The sequence below is a fragment of the Neolamprologus multifasciatus genome, chromosome 20 (genome assembly GCF_963576455.1).
Source record: "Neolamprologus multifasciatus chromosome 20, fNeoMul1.2, whole genome shotgun sequence".
Taxonomy (NCBI): domain Eukaryota; kingdom Metazoa; phylum Chordata; class Actinopteri; order Cichliformes; family Cichlidae; genus Neolamprologus; species Neolamprologus multifasciatus.
This window is the reverse complement of record NC_140458.1, coordinates 22,238,971-22,257,658: the sequence shown is the minus strand read 5'-3', so window position 1 is coordinate 22,257,658 and position 18,688 is coordinate 22,238,971. Positions and strand designations below refer to the sequence as shown.

The following is an 18,688-nucleotide window of genomic DNA, read 5'->3' as shown; positions in this document are numbered from 1 at the left end:
ACTGTCATGTCAGGATGTTAAGATGCTGGAATGATGACTTTTTGGCATAGCAACTAGCTTGAAAGACAGAGAGAGTGTTAACAAGCTAGCATGATTTTTTTATTTCACGCTTAGAAACTTACTGACCTAGTTAAAGCCCAATTTATTTCTAAATGGTCATTGTTGTATAAAAAGCAAAAAAAAAAGCATGTTTTTGGATATTCAAATATTTAGTGAGCACAAATATCAGCAGCTGATAAATGTAATAATGGTCCTCTGTTGATCTCTACAAGACTTCCCTTCCAAAAAACGTGTTTTCACATTTGTTTATATACATTTTAAGCAAATAAGAAATATGTTAAGTGGTGATATTCTAAAGTGTTAATTTCCATATTATTTCATGTTCAGTAGAGCTAGTTTTTTCCACTACTTCCAGTGTCAGTGCTATGCTAACCTGACACGAGCTTCATACTTACACTGAACTACTTGTTTAAGAAAGGATTTACAAAAAGGCTACAAAATCACATTTTTATACTGGAAAGAGCTGCAGCTGAGGCTAATTTTCACCAACTGGTGAAATTCTAAAATGTTCATATTCTGTCTCCGTTCTCAAGTTTAGCTCATTTTGTCCTGTGCTGTACTTGCGTTATGTGTTCAAAATAAAACGCAAAACCCACGTTGTTGTTGTTGTTGTTGTTGTGTCAGGCTTAAGGTAACCCCTGTTATTCACCTTACAAATAATGTACACATACTATGGTCAGCTATTATCCTCAAACCTTAATCTTTGTTTTTTCTGCTGGGTGTGGCAGCCATTAGATTCAGACAAAGCACAATCATTCACTATTCACATTCACCACTACAAGACAAACAAAACCGTGGGAAAAAACAAAACAAAAAACAGTCATCCATAAAATGATCCTAGCTGGTTTTGTATATTTACTAATTACTAATTTCAGAAGAAATAGAATTTCTTAAATCTATTTGTAGATCAGAAACATGTTTTTTGTCTACTCTCTTTTCTCTTGCTTGATTTGTATCTGTTCTTCAGTTTCTACTGACTGCCCTCAAAATATCTCAGAGACTTACAAGTAAGCTTAAATACATGTTTGTGAAGGAGCTTCTTATGAAGCCACTTTATTGCAATGCTTACGAGGAATCCATTTGTTTACCGGCTCATCAGCAGAGCAAGAGTATTTTTGATTTTGTCAGGAGCCCTTTATCCTTTAATATCCTGCTGCATTATTCCTTCCTAAAAAAAAAAAACAAACAGAAAAATGTGGAGCAACAATAATACTGAACAACAAAACCTTAAGCAGGATCTTTATCTGGGAACAAGTTGATGATGATACAGACGACTGTGCGTAGGAAGATAACTTTACGTATGAAACTGATTAATTGTTCTGCAAAACAGAAATCTGACAGTGACGCATATTATAGAACGCATATCTGTACAGTTTATGTAAAACTGTGAAGAAAACAAAGAAAAGAAAAGATGTTATTCCTTGTTTTAAGACCACCAAGTAGAGGAATGTGTCTGGAATGTTCTTGTGTTAAAAAGCTGCAGGGGGGCCCCTGAAGCATGTTTACTGGTGTAGAAAAGTCATTGTTCTTACATATCTACTAACCAGGCTGCGGAATTGTTCCTTTGTTTGACCATATCCTTTATGGGAGGGGGGCAATCAGGCACACATCCGGCTAAGCAGGACAGATAACATGCTGTAGTACACATAGCATCTGGAGCTAACACCTTGAAAACTTTTTTCTCATTTAACTGATGGTTTTTATTCAGGTTTAAACACCAAAGATCATGGGTTGTGTTTGTGGTATGTTAGATTTGAAAATGTACTTTCACATCAAACCAACAGACACCTAGAATGGTATAAAAATACCTTTAACAATAATTAGCTGGATCCCAAATAATGCTTTTATAAAATACTATGATTGCAGATGTTTATTGAGAGTTTTGTTTATGGTAAATCAGTAAGAGTGCTGACAAACACAAAAGATTACATTTTTAAACGACAGCTAATGCAGAAGTGTAGGTGTGAAATGTAGGTGTGAAATGACCTGATCTCATCAGCTGCGATGACTAGAGCAGTGATGACATCATTTGAGCATGTGATCACTCACTGAATTTGTGGGTCACTTTTGGGTGTGTCACTCCTATAGGGTGGGGATTATGATGAGTCTAACGTGGAGCCAAAAGGGGGTATAGCTGTTTATGTAACTCAGTACTGTTGATCCTATGACTGTTGGAACCATTGTTAATAAACATTGAGTGCCCAGGCCTAATATTATTTTAGGCATTCCTTAACTGTCAGTGTGGGTTTTATTCTCTTTAAAGGTTTTGTTAGTAAAATTAACAAGCAGAACTAATCTTAGACTTTACTGTTGTGTCAGTAAAGTCCAAAATTAAGGCCACTCTAGTCTCATATAGGGAAAAAAAGGTTTTATAATTCTACCAAATATCAAGTTAATGAATACCACAGAGTCAAGATTTACTAACTTAGGGAGCCTTCAAGGACAAAGGCAGGTTCTGAGCAGTAAGTATGGCTGAGGCCAGTGGAAAAAAAGGGAGGTGACACAGGCTAGGAGGAGTGGTCAGAGGGGCGGACCTGAGGGCCCACAAGGTTTATATAGTTTAAAACTTTCCCTCTCCTCCTGCCTTGTGTCTGTGAGCTCCAATTTCTGCCTGCCCAGGCTGTGCCTCTGTCTCTCTTACTGACAGTCTCTCTCACTGAGTCTCACACTATAGCGACAATGCAAACCTCCAGACATAGTACATACTCTGTGCGCTCCTCCTCTAGTAGCAGGGCTCCTGCTATGTCCATCACTCGCACCTCTGCTCCGGTCTACAAATCCAGCAGCATTCATGGTGGGGCCGGTGGGACCAAAATCAGCGTCTCCTCCAGCTACCGCAGTGGGCTGGGATCCAGCATGGCAGCTTGCTCTGGAGCAGGAGGCTTCTCCAGCAGCATCCAGGTGAGCGGGAACAGCGCCGACATCATGGGCAACGAGAAGTTTGCCATGCAGAACCTGAATGACCGCCTGGCCAGTTACCTGGAGACGGTGAGGAACCTGGAGCAGGCCAACCTCAAGCTGGAGATTAAGATCAAGGAGGCCCTGGAGAAGAGTGGACCCGACTTCAGAGACTACAGCAAGTACCAGACCATCCTGGACGACCTGCGGAGGAAGGTGAGGAGGGAAATGGGGTTGGGAGGGATGACGAGGGTAGACAGGGGAATGTGACCGTTTATGTGTTAATAAAAAAAGAACGAAAGATGAAAGAAGATGAACATGAAAAGCAGAATGAGATGTGCTGTGATAAACATTTTAAGATGTTGTGAGTGTACCTGATTGGTTATATATTTTTGATTAAATATAACCCCATTAGTTCTCAGGGTCTCGTATAGTTTATAGAATCCTAACAGAGTGGATTCCTGCTAGTGCTTGGCATAGCGCCACTGCTGCTTTGAGCTGGGGGCTGAGGGTTGGACCGGAAACAGTATGGAGGAGGAATGCTGGATCATCAGGGGTCACAGACACAGGAAACCAGAGAGAGAATCCTGCGACTACTTAAACCCCATACTTCCCATCCTTAACTACTCTTTCCCTCCTTGTTTAGTCTTCTTAAATTGACAGTGTGACTTTAACAATTTTACTCTGCGTTCATCCAACAGAAAGTGAGAGATAAAAGGGAAACTTATTAGACACAGAAGGATCTATCAGCATTTTATAAGTGACTGGCTGTTAACTCATGCTTAAATGACAAATGCTATGAAGTCAGTTCAGCTGTAATTTCCACACAGTTTCAAGATTTCAAAGTAAAGGTACTACTCATGCAGCAAAAACATGTTAATCATTTATTCCAGATTTCGTTGTATTGAGTGCCACAGAAAAAAACAGCAGGATCCCTGAAGCACAAAATCCTGACATTCTACATTCAAAACTGCTATTTGAGAGCATTAAGTCAGACTTGCCACATGGAACATTCTGGACTTTCGACTGTAGCATAGCGTATCTCTGCATCTTATCACTGTGGGGAAACATATTTGTAGTCTAATCTTTGTAATAGGATACTAGCATCAAGGTCGGAAAATTTCTTTTTTGAATAAGCGGCTTTTCCCCCAATCCTTTACTTCTCAAAACATTACATAAGATCAAACGCTGTCTGGAATTGGGTTTTGTTTGCTCTACTAACAACCGAGGACCTCAGCTTAGCCAAACAGATAAAGGTCGAACACGCCTAATATTTCATCTGGAATGATGCAAAGAAATCACCCATAACCTCAGAAAAAACCCCGAAAAATTCTCACAGAGATTTAACAGGGTCTAAAAATAAATTTAGTTCTGACATGAAAAGTCAACTACCCTCGATATCACAGACTTGCATGTGAAGTGAACAAACTCACACACAAACACACCGGCACAGCCATAGTCACCACCATCCTCATGCAAATTGTCTGCCGACAAGATCCTGTTTCTTAGCACCAACAGCCCGGCAGCCACTGATTGGCACATTCTGCATACCTCCCTTACCATCCATCCCAGCTTTTATCTGTCATATCTGTCAGCTAGAACAAATATTCCAACCATTTAGTTTTTGAAGCAGCTGCCACTATTCACGTTTACACACACAGATAGTGGCACTTATCCTCTAACAGTAAACCCCAATAAACTTTTATAGTTTTCTATGAAAACTTAAAACTAAACAGCACACATAGCATGAGTAGAAAATTATTTTTATCTATATATAACATCAGGCTAGTTTTAAACTACGCTTTTTGAGTTTGATTGAGCAAAGATGTTTGTTTGCTAATAGCATAGCGATAGCCAGCAGCTGGTTGACTTAGCCAAGCAGCACTGAAAAACGCAAAATAAAAAAAGAATACCTAGCCTAGTCATTAAGTTGGTATAATAATATTTTTTCCCTTTACATGAAGTCTTACCAAAGCTAAAAGGCTCTGAGGTACAGCTGTTTTCAGGCTTTATGCTAGGCTAACTGGCTGTTAGCCATAGCTTAGCATTTAGCAAACAAATGTAATTCTAGTCTTCAGCTTCTCATCTAACTTTTCAAAGTACAATATATGATAATATTAAATATAATATTAAAATTTTTATACACTACCAGTTCAAACTACAGGTAACTTCAGGTGATTCTAATAGTAAGAAAAATACATTCTTAAGCAATATTACAAAACTACAATAATAAAATATATACAATAGTCATTGTCTCTCTTTGTTGATTCTTTTGTAATTGCTCGCTCTACTGTTAGCTGCCTCATATTTCAGCTTTGCAGTTGAAATAACGTTTTTCTTTTGTTATCCGATTCTAGGTGTTTGATGCCACTATCGACAATGCTCGTCTGGTTCTGAACATCGACAACGCTCGCCTGGCAGCTGATGACTTCCGAGTGAAGTAAGACCCGCCTGCTTTACCGCTGACATTGTAAAACACTGAACTAGACAACTGCTGGCACACCCTCTTTTAGTGCAGGATGGGTTGTAGGACGAATCTAGTGTGAAGATCTAAAGGAGGAGTCAGTCATCAGTCATGTAGTCGTAAATCGTCACCTTTGAATCACAACTGGTGGAGTTGTGTCATAAATTATGTGTAGTTGCAAACAGAGCTGACCATAAAGTTAACAGTATTATACACTGACCAAATAATGAATTGATAATAATGAAATTTTCTAAACATACACAGTTCACACAAACACATAAATAATCATGAGCAACTCAAGACAAAGTACGGCAACTCTCTAAATGAGTGTAGCAAAATATTTAACAAAAATTTACAGGTAAACTAAGTTCATTAAGCCTCTGTGAATGTGAGCAGCTGCGCCAAACTCTGACGTTATCCTGACTGCTTTGCCCTGTCCTGTTTAGATATGAGTCCGAGCTGGCCATCCGCCAGTCTGTGGAGGCCGACATTGTTGGTCTGAGGAAAGTCATCGATGATACCAACTTGACCCGCATGAACCTGGAGAGTGAGATCGAAGCACTGAAGGAGGAGCTCATCCACCTAAAAAAAAACCATGAAAATGTGAGTTTGATTACTTTAACTTATTTCAAAAACAAAATTTCAAATATACAACATTTAATTCAGGTCTATAGACTATATTTGTGCTGCTTTCAACATAGTCGAACTCAGAAAGATCCATAATTATATACATATTATTTGCAGATCTGTTCATCTCATTAATCCTTCTCATTGCAACCATATGTGCTTAAGTTCCACATGCAGTGAAAGCCACGACTACATCCTACACCTCCTTGAGTGGGATGTTGTGGAAAACAGTCTTTAGAAAACTTTGCTGGGAAGGCAGAGGTTGCTTAAGAAATCTGAAATATCTGTATGTGAGTTCTGTGGGAAGCCTCATCGTAAAAATGGTTCCCAGCCACAATTGGCAACAGAGAAAGCTCCAAAGATTTCAAATGACTATGATTTGAGTGCATAAGCCAAAACACAACCATTTGTTTACTGAGGGAAATATCAAATTAAGTGTTAAGGGACTCAGGCACAGACCTGTATATTTGCCTGACCGAAGCGTGTGATTATGGTTGGATAGAGGCTAAGGGTCATCGCTGGGTCATGACTCAGTTCAAGCAGTAGAATGAAAAAGAATTAAGAAGTATTCTATAGACCTGAAAGTAGTTAGGTGAGGTAAACAATAAGAGTGACTTTCTATTGACTTTCTTTTTTTCTTTAGGAAGTTATCGAGCTTCGTAACCAGATCGCCCAGTCTGGAGTCCACGTGGATGTCGACGCTCCTAAAGGCCAGGATCTGGCTCAGATCATGGCAGAAATCAGGGCCAAGTATGAGAAGATGGCAAAGAAGAACCAGGAAGAACTGAAAGCATGGCATGAATCTCAGGTAAACCATTAGCAAAAACAAATCAAGTTAAAAAAAATTTAAATAAATAAACTCTTGACTAACTTGTCTCTTAACCTCAATCAGATAACAGAAGCGCAGACACAGGTGACCCAGAACACAGAGGCCCTGAAGGGTGCCCAGACAGAGGTGCACGAACTGCGCAGACAGATACAAACGCTGGATATTGAACTGGAATCACAGAAGAGTCTGGTGAGCAGTCTGCCCCTCATTTACCTCTAAACACGCTTATCTGAACTCTCCACATTGCCCAACTCAGCACTCTCACTTCAAGTCTCTCGGGTGTATTCTGTTGACACAAGCGTTGCACTCCGGTGATTTGTCTCTATGGAGCTGTCATCGCTAATCTGACTCTACTGTAAAAATGTAACCCCTTCTTGTCGCTTACAGAAAGCCTCTCTGGAGGGCACGCTAAGGGACACGGAGCTCCGTTACAACATGGAGATAGAGTCTTTAAACACCATCATCCTGGGCCTGGAGGCAGAGCTCACACAGCTGCGAAGCAAAATCCAGTTGCAGACACAGGATTACGAGGCCCTGCTCAACACAAAGATGAAGCTGGAGGCTGAGATCGCAACATACCGACGGCTGCTGGACGGTGGAGACTTCAAGTGCGTAGGATAGTTTTCCTATCATTTAGAAGTCTAAAAGTAGAAACTACCTGGAAGTTAACTGAGTATTAATGTTTTTACTTAGGCTCCAGGATGCTCTGGAAGAGCAGAAAACAACAGTGACCAAGACCAAAAAAGTGATGACCGTCACAAAGACGCTGGTGGACGGCAAGGTGGTGTCCTCCAGCACAGAGACCAAGAACCTCTGAATGCAAGGAGCAAGCAGCTGATTCTCTCACCAGTCACTGTCACAGCATTATAACACTAGCATACAACTGGTCAAATTTTACCTCTTTGCTTCTTAGTGATAGAGCACTAACAACAATAAGACCCTTCAGCCGTCTCTACCAATAGTTTTACTTCCTGGGTATACAGCTCTCCCACAGGCTGCTAAAAAAACTGGATCAAAAGAAAACAAAATCATTTTTTATTTATTTCATCATGAGTTATTTATGTGTTTGTGTGTCGACATGCAGATGTTTACAAAAGTTTAAAATTGGAGAACTTTTTTCAAAAAAACAAAAAGATTCAAGACGTTATTTCAAAGTCATAAAATTCTCAGAATAAATGAAATTATTTTTATATTTCATCATCTTTTTTGTTTTCTTTCTGTCCAGTTATGTCTGCCTGCTTTGCTGTTATGTTCAGACATTTCAATAAAGTCCATCTGAAATTATATTTGCTATCACGGCGTCTCGTTCATTCAGAAATCGCTTGAGATACAGATTTGTTTAGTCTGCTGAGCAGACAAGTAAACAGGAATCCCAAACCCCTGTTGCCATTAACACACACTGAAGCAGCTTAAAATATTAATAACATAAAAAGGGGGATGGGAATAGGAGATAAGAATAACATAACAACATTGTTCGCATAATTGAGCTCCAGGCTCTTCCAAAGCGTTCACTGAACCCCTCCGCTGAATTGTACTGACAGACTTTTACAACATTTACCATTTGAAGTTATACAGTTTGGACTGTTTAGAGTATTTAGGGTTTAACACTTCACGGGCAATAAATTACTGCAGTAACAACCAAACTTGAGCTAATTATTCAGCTGATGGTAGCATAGTGAAATAACTAGCAAACCTAAGTAAGAGTCTAATGGAGACTGACCTTTGCTCCTGTTATTCATCATATACCTGTACACTGGATTAATATCGCTGCCTTTTGCAGTACTATTATGAATTCAAATGTAAGATAATTCCTACTTTTACAACTTAGTGTCTGACTTTTCTTGTGATATAATTATAGATATTGTGTGTGAGTGCACCACAACTTTCCCTCTCTGTCACGGTTTGTACCTTTTATGAATCACCAAAGTAAGAAAATCCCCACACCTGTGAAAGTTGGTGCCAGTACTTACGTTCTGAAACCAACCCATTGTAGTAGCCCTTGTTCTAGGTCTAAGCATCTACTGCTTCAGATGAGCGTCTGGTCTTTTTAATGTACCAATTTTTGATTTTTCCATGAACAGTTGGTGTAGCCCACCCACAATTTTGTTGTACATGTACAATGACAATAAAAGGCTATTCTATTTTCTGATTATTATAAAACACTTTCAGAAAAATGTACAACATAAAGTTGTGAAAAATTGTGTTAGGGGGAGAGTAAGGATTAGAGATGCTGCGATTCTCAAGAAGAGGATGGACCAAGATTAAAATGAGAAAAGTACAGAGAAGAAATGAACCATTCAGGATCCAACACACGTCAAATCATATGAAATCCTATGTTTAAAAATAAATTTCTGTAATTCCTAAACAATTCATGAAATATTTAAATCCTTTGAATTAAAGCTGAAAGTCTGCACCTCGATCTTATCTTGGTTGTTTGATTTAAAATCCACTTTGGAGGTTTAAAAAACATTGTCAGGTCACCGAAACACTAAACGACCTAACTGTAAATGTGAAATAAGTTGCTAACTTAATGCCAACTGCTAACTTAACCAAGCCTTTAAAATCATTTTTCATGCATGTGTGAAAATGGAAACTCACTTCTCAGTTTATTTCTATCTCTTCCTCTGTGCTCATATACAGCTCTGTTAGATTAAACTGCATAGTTAGCAATTAGCATTAAGGCTTATGGATATTGCTATGGCAATCACTTTGCAGGGTTAAAAACTCTAATAACCTATTAATAGCCAACGCTATGACCAAATAACCCTGCATAGTAAAACCAACCAGTTTTGATTGATTATTTATACTTGACACAGTAAACATATTGTCTGCCTTGCAAATTTGGAAGGCTTACATTATTATTAATAGTCTTACTAGTAGTATTTTAAATTCTGTGCAGTGTTTTAGCTTGTGCCTTATCAAATCCGCCTGTTCTTCCTACATTTCCTGGATTATTTTTCTTTGGCGCATAATGAAGCATGCCACAGCCAACACAAGCTAATACATTCGTAACAGTCATGTTTGTGAAACTGATATCCTCAACTTCAAGTGCGTAGGTTGTGCGTGCATGTTTGTTTTGTAGTCATGGTGACGCCTGCTGTAGTGAGATCTACCACATGGTTTCAAGTGCTTGGGCCAGGTGTTTTTCTGCCAATAAAATAAGATAGTGTTAGTAAAACAGCATCGCAGCCATTCAAGAAAAAAAAATTAAGCTTTCAATTTTCAGATTAGGTGTGATCTGACCCATCCAGAAGGGCTCATGTTCCTTTACCAGTATACTCCCCTCTCCCACAGTGTTTTTCATGCTCAATTTGTAAGTACACTATACATGTTTGTAATACATGTATCTTTTGGGGGGTGGGTGTTAGGTGCAATCCAAGGGTGTGTAACAAATATATATTTCTATTTATTTATAGTACTGCAGGGCGCATCTATAGTAAAGAGAACATTTTTAAACAGATTTGTTCCCCCATCTCAAAAAAATAAATAAATAAATAAATAGAACATGTCCAGCCTCACTGTGTCCACTGAGAGTCATATCAGGTTATCAGTTTATTTCCACACTATCAAAATGAAAATGTCAGTACACTTTTTACCTGTGAAGTGAGTGGGTAGAGGACAAAGTCTAAGCAAGAAGGTCAAAGGTAACAATTTAATATAGATAGGAGAGGAGTTTCAGGAAGAAATATTGCTTTTCAGAGTTGTATATAAGGCCTCAGACTCCACCTTCATACTCCACTCTGCTGCCACTCTCCTCAGTGCCATTTCTCACTCTGATTGATCAGCACACTTCCTTTACCAATGGAGCTTAGACGCCAGTCTTCTCAAAATTATGGTTTAAGTTCACTTGGAGGTCCCAGATCCCTACGGATGGAAACCTCCTACGCCCACAGTGTAACTGGAGGGGCAGGTGGCCGTGGAACCAAGATTTCCAGTACCAGCTATGGTTCGCGTGTTGGCAGCGGTTTTGGCGGAGGATACGACTACCAGTCCTTGTCCTCTGGATCCACTTCTGGAGTCATGGGCATTGGAAACGAGAAGCATGCCATGCAGCGCCTGAATGACCGCCTGGCGAACTATCTGGAGACGGTGAGGAATCTGGAGAAGGCCAATGCAGTGCTGGAGGTCAAGATCAGAGAGGCCACTGAGAATAGAGGCCCCTTGGAAGGGAGGGACTACAGCAAGTACTACACTATCATCGAAGGCCTCAGGGCCCAGGTGAGCCAATGAAACATTTAATCTAGATGATAGTCTAGGCATCTAAGGCAGCGGTCCCCAACCTTTTTTGCGCCACGGACCGGTTTATGCCCAAAAATATTTTCACGGACCGGCCTTTAAGGTGTCGCGGATAAATACAACAAAATTAAAACTAGTACCAGTACCGAAAAAAAGAAGATTATTTTATAACACACATGAAAAGACCAAAGAAAACCGAGTTAACGATAAAAACGATAACAAAATAACGCTGAAAACCAATAAAAACACTGAACACCATACATTTCCCAACTAAGCCTCAGCTCTCGCGCCAAACGACTCACGGACTGGTACCGGTCCGAGGCCTGGGGGTTGGGGACCGCTGTGCTACGTGATTGCTAGCGACACAGCTATGTTAGCATATTATAAACAGTGAAGCTGGAGGATGAACGCCAACTTTTTTCCACTCGATAAAAGTTAACGTGAGGGTTCCCGGTGGTTAGGGACAAATGCAATCGCATGGCATGGACCAAACTTCATTCAGGAGAACAACTGAGACAATCCATCCTCAACACGAGGTTAGTTATTAATATACTGCTGCATGGGCTGGGCTTTAGTTACATCGTAAGGTTTTAAAATCTGAGCTTTAAAATGATTAGCGGTAATAAAAACCGAGAGAGGCCGACAGTGATTACCGACTGTTTTTAGGGGCTTGTTGAGATGAAATATAACAAGAAACAAAGCATTAAAACATGTTAAAACACAACAGCCTTATTAAACGCAGAGTACTTTGGGCCTGGAATCAGGTTTCATCAGGTCATCACTTAAAGACCGGATTGGTTTAGGTAGCTATGGTATACTAGTTCTCACAAATGATTCTTAAGTTGTAGTTTTCTTGCATTTCAGTTTTTTCAGTATGTTAAACGAACCCAGAACTACAACAACTACAACTCTTTTCTTGTAAATGCCACATACTATTGTTCAATCGAGTCACTGTTAACACATAAAGTTTATTATTATAGTGTCCTAGATATCACTTGAATACCTGATTTCACAACATTTATTACCTGTGGGCTCCTATCGCTAAGCAGTATCAACCATTTGCAACTCATCAAATTGAAAGTCACAGTTTGCTTTCCACCAAAACGATCTCTTCATACAGTTATGTCACCAAAAATACCATTACTGTTTTTTAGATTCTTGACATGACCAGGGCAAATGCCCAGTATGCTATCCGTCTTGACAACGCAAGTCTGGCTTCAGATGACTTACGAACCAAGTGAGTGTCGAGATTTTTGTGCAAAATGAAGGTAATCGCTTCACCAGCATGAGCAGATCTAGCATTCACTCCATCTCCATAGGTATGAGTATGAGTTGTCCATGAGGCAGACAGTGGAGGCTGATGTTTCAAGACTGAGGAAGATCCTGGATGACACCAATGTTACTCGCTTGCACCTGGAGAGTGAAATCGAGTCCCTCCAGGAGGAGTTGATCAGCCTGAAGAAGAACCACGAGAGAGTATGCAACCATTATAAAGTTCAGCAGAGCAGTTCAAAGAGAAAAACCTATCTGATAACCCCAATACAGTACAGTGCACCTTTAAAACAATTTTTTCCTTAACCACTTAGCACAGGAAAATCCTAATAACCAAATGTTCAGGAAATCACTCCCTGACTATTTCCTCCCAAACAGGAAGTTGATGAATTGCGAGTTCAAATTGCACAGGCTGGGGTCCATGTGGATGTTGATGCACCAAAAGGACAGGACCTGGCGAGAATCATGGAGGAAATAAGAGCAAAGTATGAGAAGATAGCGCTACAGAACCAGCAGGAGCTTGAAGCGTGGCATAACTCCCAGGTACAGCTAAACTAGGCTGGTGAAAAACATCTTTTTTTTTTAACTTGACTGAAAGTTGAACAGTATTAGTAAATTTTTTATGTATATAATCTTCTATTAAGATCACAGAGGTGGAGGTCAAAGTCACAGAGAGCTCAACAGCCCTGAAGGAGGCCGCAGGTGTAATGACTGAAACTAGGAGGCAGCATCAGGCACTGGAAATTGAGCTCCAGTCTGCACATAGTCTGGTAAGTCTTGGTTACGTCACTAGTTTCCAGTTCTGGGTTGAGATTTGACCCTTCCCTTACTATAAATACTCATCATTAGGTCTTCTCATAGATTGAGCCTGGTTCACACCTGGCAATTCCAGAGTATGACAGGCATTACAGCCAAGAAAAAAATTAAGTTGATCTTAGCTCTGTTCAAAACCAATAAATTTCACCAATCAGCACATCGAAAATTCACTAATTGCATTTTTTCACAGGTTGTCAGAAGTGCTGGTACATAATTTTATATGCAAGTCTTTATTTCTAGGCTAAATCATGAAGCTAACTCTAGCTTTGTGTTCCTCTTTAACACATATCAATTGCCCAGACTAACCTAATGCAAGATAGCCACAAAATGTTTACAATGGTGATTTTCCTTAATCTCTTCACAGAAAGCGTCCCTGGTGGCTGCCCTTCATGACATTGAGAGGCGTTACAATTTAGAGCTGGAAAAATACAATGAGATAATCCTGAGTCTGCAGGAAGAACTGGCACACATCCGCAGCAGCATCCAGCAAAACACGAATGAGTACGAGGCCCTCCTCAACATCAAGGTGAAGCTGGAGGCTGAGATTGCAGAGTACAGAAGGCTGCTGGATGGTGAAGGAGACTTAAAGTGAGTATTAAGGTGAAGCAGCAGAAAGTATGGATGCAACATACGCTCACTGAGACAGAAGCCTTCTTCATCTCGGGGGTGCATTTGCAAATTTGATTTAAAGCAGCCTCATGCAAACATGGAGCAGCAATGATATGGAAAGCAGATGCCACTGACCTGTGTCTATGTAATCCTATTACCATCATTTAAATTTCAACTGCTCAATTTCATCATGTCAAAGAAAAGATCACTCAAAGGTGGAAAATATATTTCTGTTCTGTCTCCGTATGACTAACCTTTTTATATTTCTTCATTTTACCAGCCTTGAAGATGCAGTTGACCTAAAGAAAATCCAAGTGGTGACGGTCACTCAGACTGTGGTGGACGGCAAAGTGGTGTCAGAGAGCAAGGAGAGCAAGGAGATCGGATCCACTGAAAATCTGGCATTTAGTTAAAAAACAACTGAAAGAAAAACAACTATGAAAAAAATAAAATGGCAACATTTTATTTTGATTGCTTTCTGTCAATGTCTTCAGCTTTTCTTTTAAGGGCAAAATAAGCATATCAACCATTGTTTTGACTGATATTCATAGAAACCCATTGATTAAACTGATAAGACTTATGTATTATTTCATTATTCTATTAAATTATTAGTTCAGAGGAGCCAGTGTAGCTCAGCGGGTGGGCAGATGACAGTATGCCACATGGCTGGAGTACAGCAGCCTAGCTTTTTGTTGCATGTTTGCTGCTTGCTTGTCTTTACTGCTCCATTGTCAAATAAAGGCAAAAATGCCCAAAAATAATCTTTAAAAAACAAATTAATAGTTCAACAGTTTAGAGAATATGTCTACTGCTTCTTTGTCAAGAGATATAATGCCTTTATCCATGTGTTAAAGGAAGCTATAACAAACTTTCAGCTTAGGTTAGCATAAAAAAAACAGCCTGACTAAGCACCAGCACCTTCATATTTCACTAGGTTGACATGTTAAATCATTTACACATACATTAAACCAAAACTTTTGACTCAAATTTCAGATTAACAGGAGGTCATGTGCTGGACTACTTTTTTCCTGGGAGGAGTGACCTCTCTAAATCTCTATGGGCCTGTGCTAATGTAGCTTTATAGTAAAATATTGGTTTTAAAATATACTGACAATCAATATTTACAATTGTGAAATTTCAAAATATATGTTCAACATACATTTGGGGGAAAAAAAAGGTTCACTGCCATTCACATACACCAATGGCTGTCTGGCATCCCGCCATCAACTTCCCACACATCAGAGTCTGCAGGAAATTCTTTCAGCTTCTGAGAAATTCACTTTGTGACCTGCAGTTCTTTAACCTTGTCCAGTTATAGGCAGAAGGCAGCCATTCCCATGCCATGTCCAAGCAGCTCAGTGAAGTCCTCTGTCCCGGTTTATTTACATTCGCATCAGTCTAATTCCTGAAGCTGCTGTGGTACAAACTGTTCTCGTCTGGAATCAGCTGATTCACTGCATCAGTTTATGTTAACGACTTCTGGTGAGTTGCCGATAGAAATGTGAGTTGCAAAAGATTTTATAATTGGTTGGGAATGTTTTTGAACTGCTGTGGTTCATTACACACAAATCACAAATCAGTGCCCCGTTCATCATCGCAATGTCACGTTTTTGCACTGCAGCATTCCACAGACGGCACCATTAATCTTCCTGCCAGATTTATATCCAGATTGCTTTCTCAACTGCAGCTGTCAACAAGACAGAATCTTCAGATTTGTGCTAGTTGCCAGTCCCCCGAAGCTGTTGTGGTGCAAAGTGTGTGTGGCAGCATGGCTGCTGTGAGAAGCTCCTTGTGCCAGTCTTACCAACTGTTGTAAAAGTGTCCTCTCGGACAGTCTGAGCCTTTGTTGGAGGGCCTGCTAACCTCTGCAGCCAGGCAATTCATGGCCTAGCTGAAAGACGTTTAGTAGACAAACCACAGAGCGCTAAGGAATTCCAGAAAACCCATAGAAAATCAGGGGATGGGAAGAGTGGGAGAAATGCACCAGACCTGCACCTCCTGTTTTCTAGCCTGCAATCCTTCAGTAGGACCCCACAATAGCAGCAGAAAAATACACCAACAGTTCACTTTAATGAATCATGTTCACTAAAAAAAAGAAAGACCTTGGACAGAAAAATACTATTTTCACTTTGCAAACTTTGAATTCAAATCACAAAAGCATTCATTTCATTCATTCACACTGACACTGAGAGTCGTGGGAAAGGCCTTGAAGTTCAGGGTGCTGAGGCGGCACCAAGTTATCTTGTGATATTCTAACATAAATCTACAAAGTGTGTTAGTCTTGCAACTGCCAGACCCCACTGCAGAATTAACAGCCAAAACTGAAGTGGTCAGAGAAAAATATATCAGGAAACATCGGAGGGGAAAAACAACCCTTTTTGGCACAACACCGGCTTACACACAGTATTTTAACACAGATACAAAAAGGGTGCACATGTCAGGCACAAAGCACGTGAGCAAATTCATATGAAAGTAAGGAAAGTCTTTCATCTACAAAGTTAGTCAGGACTTAATACTTAATTATGTATTGTGACTGCTGCATCTTATCTAATATGTATATTTTACTCAGCACAGAAGCCAAAAGTACCCTTTTTCAACAAAGGTAGGACTGTGAAACTGCTGCTTGATTATAATGTTAAACTATGTGGTGGACGCTCACAATATGCCAAAGCGTTACTTTGGTGTATGCAGGGTAAAATAGTGCAGATGCAACTTGGTGCTCAGAGGTTTAGGTGATAAACTTCCTCCCGAGGGGCAGTGATGTCCAATGTGTTCAAAACGTCTGTGAGGACATTTAGTGAGTGATAGGTAATGGCTGATAGCTCATTTAGAAAATGGGACTCCAGTCTATATAGGTGGTGACACTGAGATGTTGCAAACACAGAAAAATGTGATTAAGCTGTACATGTTTGAGACAGACACTGTGTTGCAGTCACATTGCATCATACACAGTGTAGAAATTTATGAACTCCTGCTTCTCCTTCAAGTTTTTCAAATGAACAAAAAAAGGACTTGAAAAGGTTATCAGCAGCTATTAAGAGTTAAGATAAACAGTTTATGCTGGCACGCAGGACTTCATTCAGAACTTACACCAGGCTGTATGAGTCACTTACAACAGGTCAGCAAAAAGTTCAGCCTCTTCTCTTTTTTCGCAGTACAACAGTTAGCAGGATTAACATGGACAGGGTATAAATCAGCTCCTGCTTTTACACACAAACACACATTCTTGGTGTTTCTCTCTACCCTGCACATCTGTGGGGTGTGCCGAGTGTGAGTCAGCCAGTCATCCACTGCTCCCAGTTTGCTGAGCCTCCACCCACTGGGAGCTAAAGATGGGGGAGAAATGAGGGACCGTGGTGGAAAAAAGGAAAGGGTGTGTCTGAGTGAGCCTGTGCAGAGGGAAAAAAATGGAAGACCTGAAAACAGTAGGACTACAGTAATGGATCGTCCATGCAAGATCCAGAGAGCAGATTGGCCACAGGATAATCAAACTTCCTCTAATCCTCCAAACCACGGTCAGTAAGCAGATTAGGTAATAAGCTAAGATCATTTTAATTTCTGTCTTTCTACTCTTGCGAACTGCCTGTGTGCAAATGTATTTTGCGAGATCGAGGCCAAGTTCTACAGAGAGGTGACAGAAAAGACAAGCCAGGGGAGTGTGGGATTGTGGGAAAAGAAAAGCGATTATGAGGAATAAGGAGTGAAGGTTAAAATGAGTGATAGGTAAAAAGTGAGAAAAGAGGAGTGTGGGAGAGCTGAGGCTAAGGGGGAGGCGCAAAGGGCAGGTTAAGTAAGAACAAAACTGGGAGGTAAGCCAAGATCCAAGCTCCATTTACTCTCCCCCACTTTCATTTTCCAGTCCTTATTGTGGGGGGAGTGGACTCGAGCTGGAAACCCAAGGCTCGTCTCCCAAACTGGAGAGCAGAATTGGCTGAACTTGTTTAGTGACTCATTTGTCTGGTTTCCATGGAAACAAACCAAAAGAACTTGGTGACCAGAAAGTTGGAAGCTGTACACCCAAAGGAGTAAGATGATTGCCGCCTATCCGCTGCTAAAAATACAGCGGTGAGTCTCTCTGGTGGGGATGAATCCAGCCTGAAGCAGCTCCTCCAGAGAAACGCTATATAGCTGAGTTCATCAAGTTTTTTTTCACTCAGTTCTTGTTATCTGAGGTTCCATTAACCTCGGCATTCCTTAAATGAGTAACCAACTCACATTCCAGAGGAAAGGGTAAATGATTGCGGGCCGTCGCTGTTCTGAGATTAAAGTTAGTATTGTTTCAAAGAGGATAAACTAAAATACATTTGGCTCTTGTATTGCCAGAGTGTATCTGGAGGAAAATGAGACAAAAGAACTTTGAATGAAGTCTGTGAAAACAGACATTTTTCCCTCAACAAAAATCAATGATAAGCAAACAGCAGGTCACAAGTTAAAGGTGTAAATATACCATGTGAATTTTTAAGCAGCCCTTGGTGGTGAGCAGGAGCTATAAAAGGGTCTCACTGTGGCCACAGACCCAGCTCCACCCAAACTTTTCACTCCAACCTCGCTCACACACCCTCCCTGCCGCAACCTCCATGGTGGCCCGTAGTTTTATAGTATGAGTGACAGAACGTACCATTCTACATTTTCACCAGAGACATGAATAAATGCCTCACCGAGAAGTTACACAAACTATTGTATCCTGTTCCAACCACTCACTGGTTAGACACACATGAATATGACATTTCAGGGCCAAGAAATAAGACTTATCTCCTTGCGGCGGTTGATATGAGTAACTTTTTGTTCTGCCAAAACACACACACTAGCTAAGAGTTTGAGTATTTCTTTCACCCAGCTGCACAGACCAGAAATGGTCTACTAAAGGTTCCAGTACG

General features: G+C 40.3%; 2 protein-coding genes and 1 long non-coding RNA gene across 3 annotated transcripts; 2 read left to right on the top strand and 1 right to left on the bottom strand.

Annotated features, from left to right (window-relative positions):
- Positions 1 to 2,632: 2,632 nt before the first annotated feature.
- On the top strand, positions 2,633 to 8,164 carry krt18a.1 (keratin 18a, tandem duplicate 1). Its single transcript, XM_085144791.1, has 7 exons — positions 2,633 to 3,174; positions 5,316 to 5,398; positions 5,869 to 6,025; positions 6,693 to 6,857; positions 6,942 to 7,067; positions 7,266 to 7,486; positions 7,572 to 8,164. The coding sequence occupies exons 1-7, from the start codon at positions 2,740 to 2,742 to the stop codon at positions 7,693 to 7,695; spliced, it is 1,311 nt and encodes a 436-aa protein (XP_085000917.1). The 5' UTR covers positions 2,633 to 2,739; the 3' UTR covers positions 7,696 to 8,164.
- LOC146494927 (uncharacterized) lies at positions 7,792 to 12,509 on the bottom strand. The gene is made up of 2 exons (XR_014871404.1): positions 12,396 to 12,509; positions 7,792 to 10,025 (listed from the first exon to the last, which is right to left on the bottom strand). It is a non-coding gene; the product is annotated as an uncharacterized LOC146494927 (long non-coding RNA).
- Positions 10,021 to 14,232, top strand: LOC146494926 (keratin, type I cytoskeletal 18-like). Its single transcript, XM_085144792.1, has 7 exons — positions 10,021 to 11,096; positions 12,269 to 12,351; positions 12,434 to 12,590; positions 12,765 to 12,929; positions 13,031 to 13,156; positions 13,567 to 13,790; positions 14,092 to 14,232. Exons 1-7 carry the CDS (start codon positions 10,680 to 10,682, stop codon positions 14,222 to 14,224), a joined length of 1,305 nt encoding a protein of 434 aa, XP_085000918.1. The 5' UTR covers positions 10,021 to 10,679; the 3' UTR covers positions 14,225 to 14,232.
- Positions 14,233 to 18,688: the final 4,456 nt, after the last annotated feature.

Bases quoted from the DNA above. Each gene is read 5' to 3' on its own strand.
- krt18a.1 (XM_085144791.1), top strand. From the start codon at position 2,740: ATGCAAACCTCCAGACATAGTACATACTCTGTGCGCTCCTCCTCTAGT. The intron at 3,175-5,315 runs GTGAGGAGGGAA...ATCCGATTCTAG, and splicing joins TGGACGACCTGCGGAGGAAG to GTGTTTGATGCCACTATCGA. The intron at 6,858-6,941 runs GTAAACCATTAG...AACCTCAATCAG, and splicing joins AAGCATGGCATGAATCTCAG to ATAACAGAAGCGCAGACACA.
- LOC146494926 (XM_085144792.1), top strand. From the start codon at position 10,680: ATGGAGCTTAGACGCCAGTCTTCTCAAAATTATGGTTTAAGTTCACTT. The intron at 12,352-12,433 runs GTGAGTGTCGAG...CCATCTCCATAG, and splicing joins TCAGATGACTTACGAACCAA to GTATGAGTATGAGTTGTCCA. The intron at 12,591-12,764 runs GTATGCAACCAT...CCTCCCAAACAG, and splicing joins TGAAGAAGAACCACGAGAGA to GAAGTTGATGAATTGCGAGT.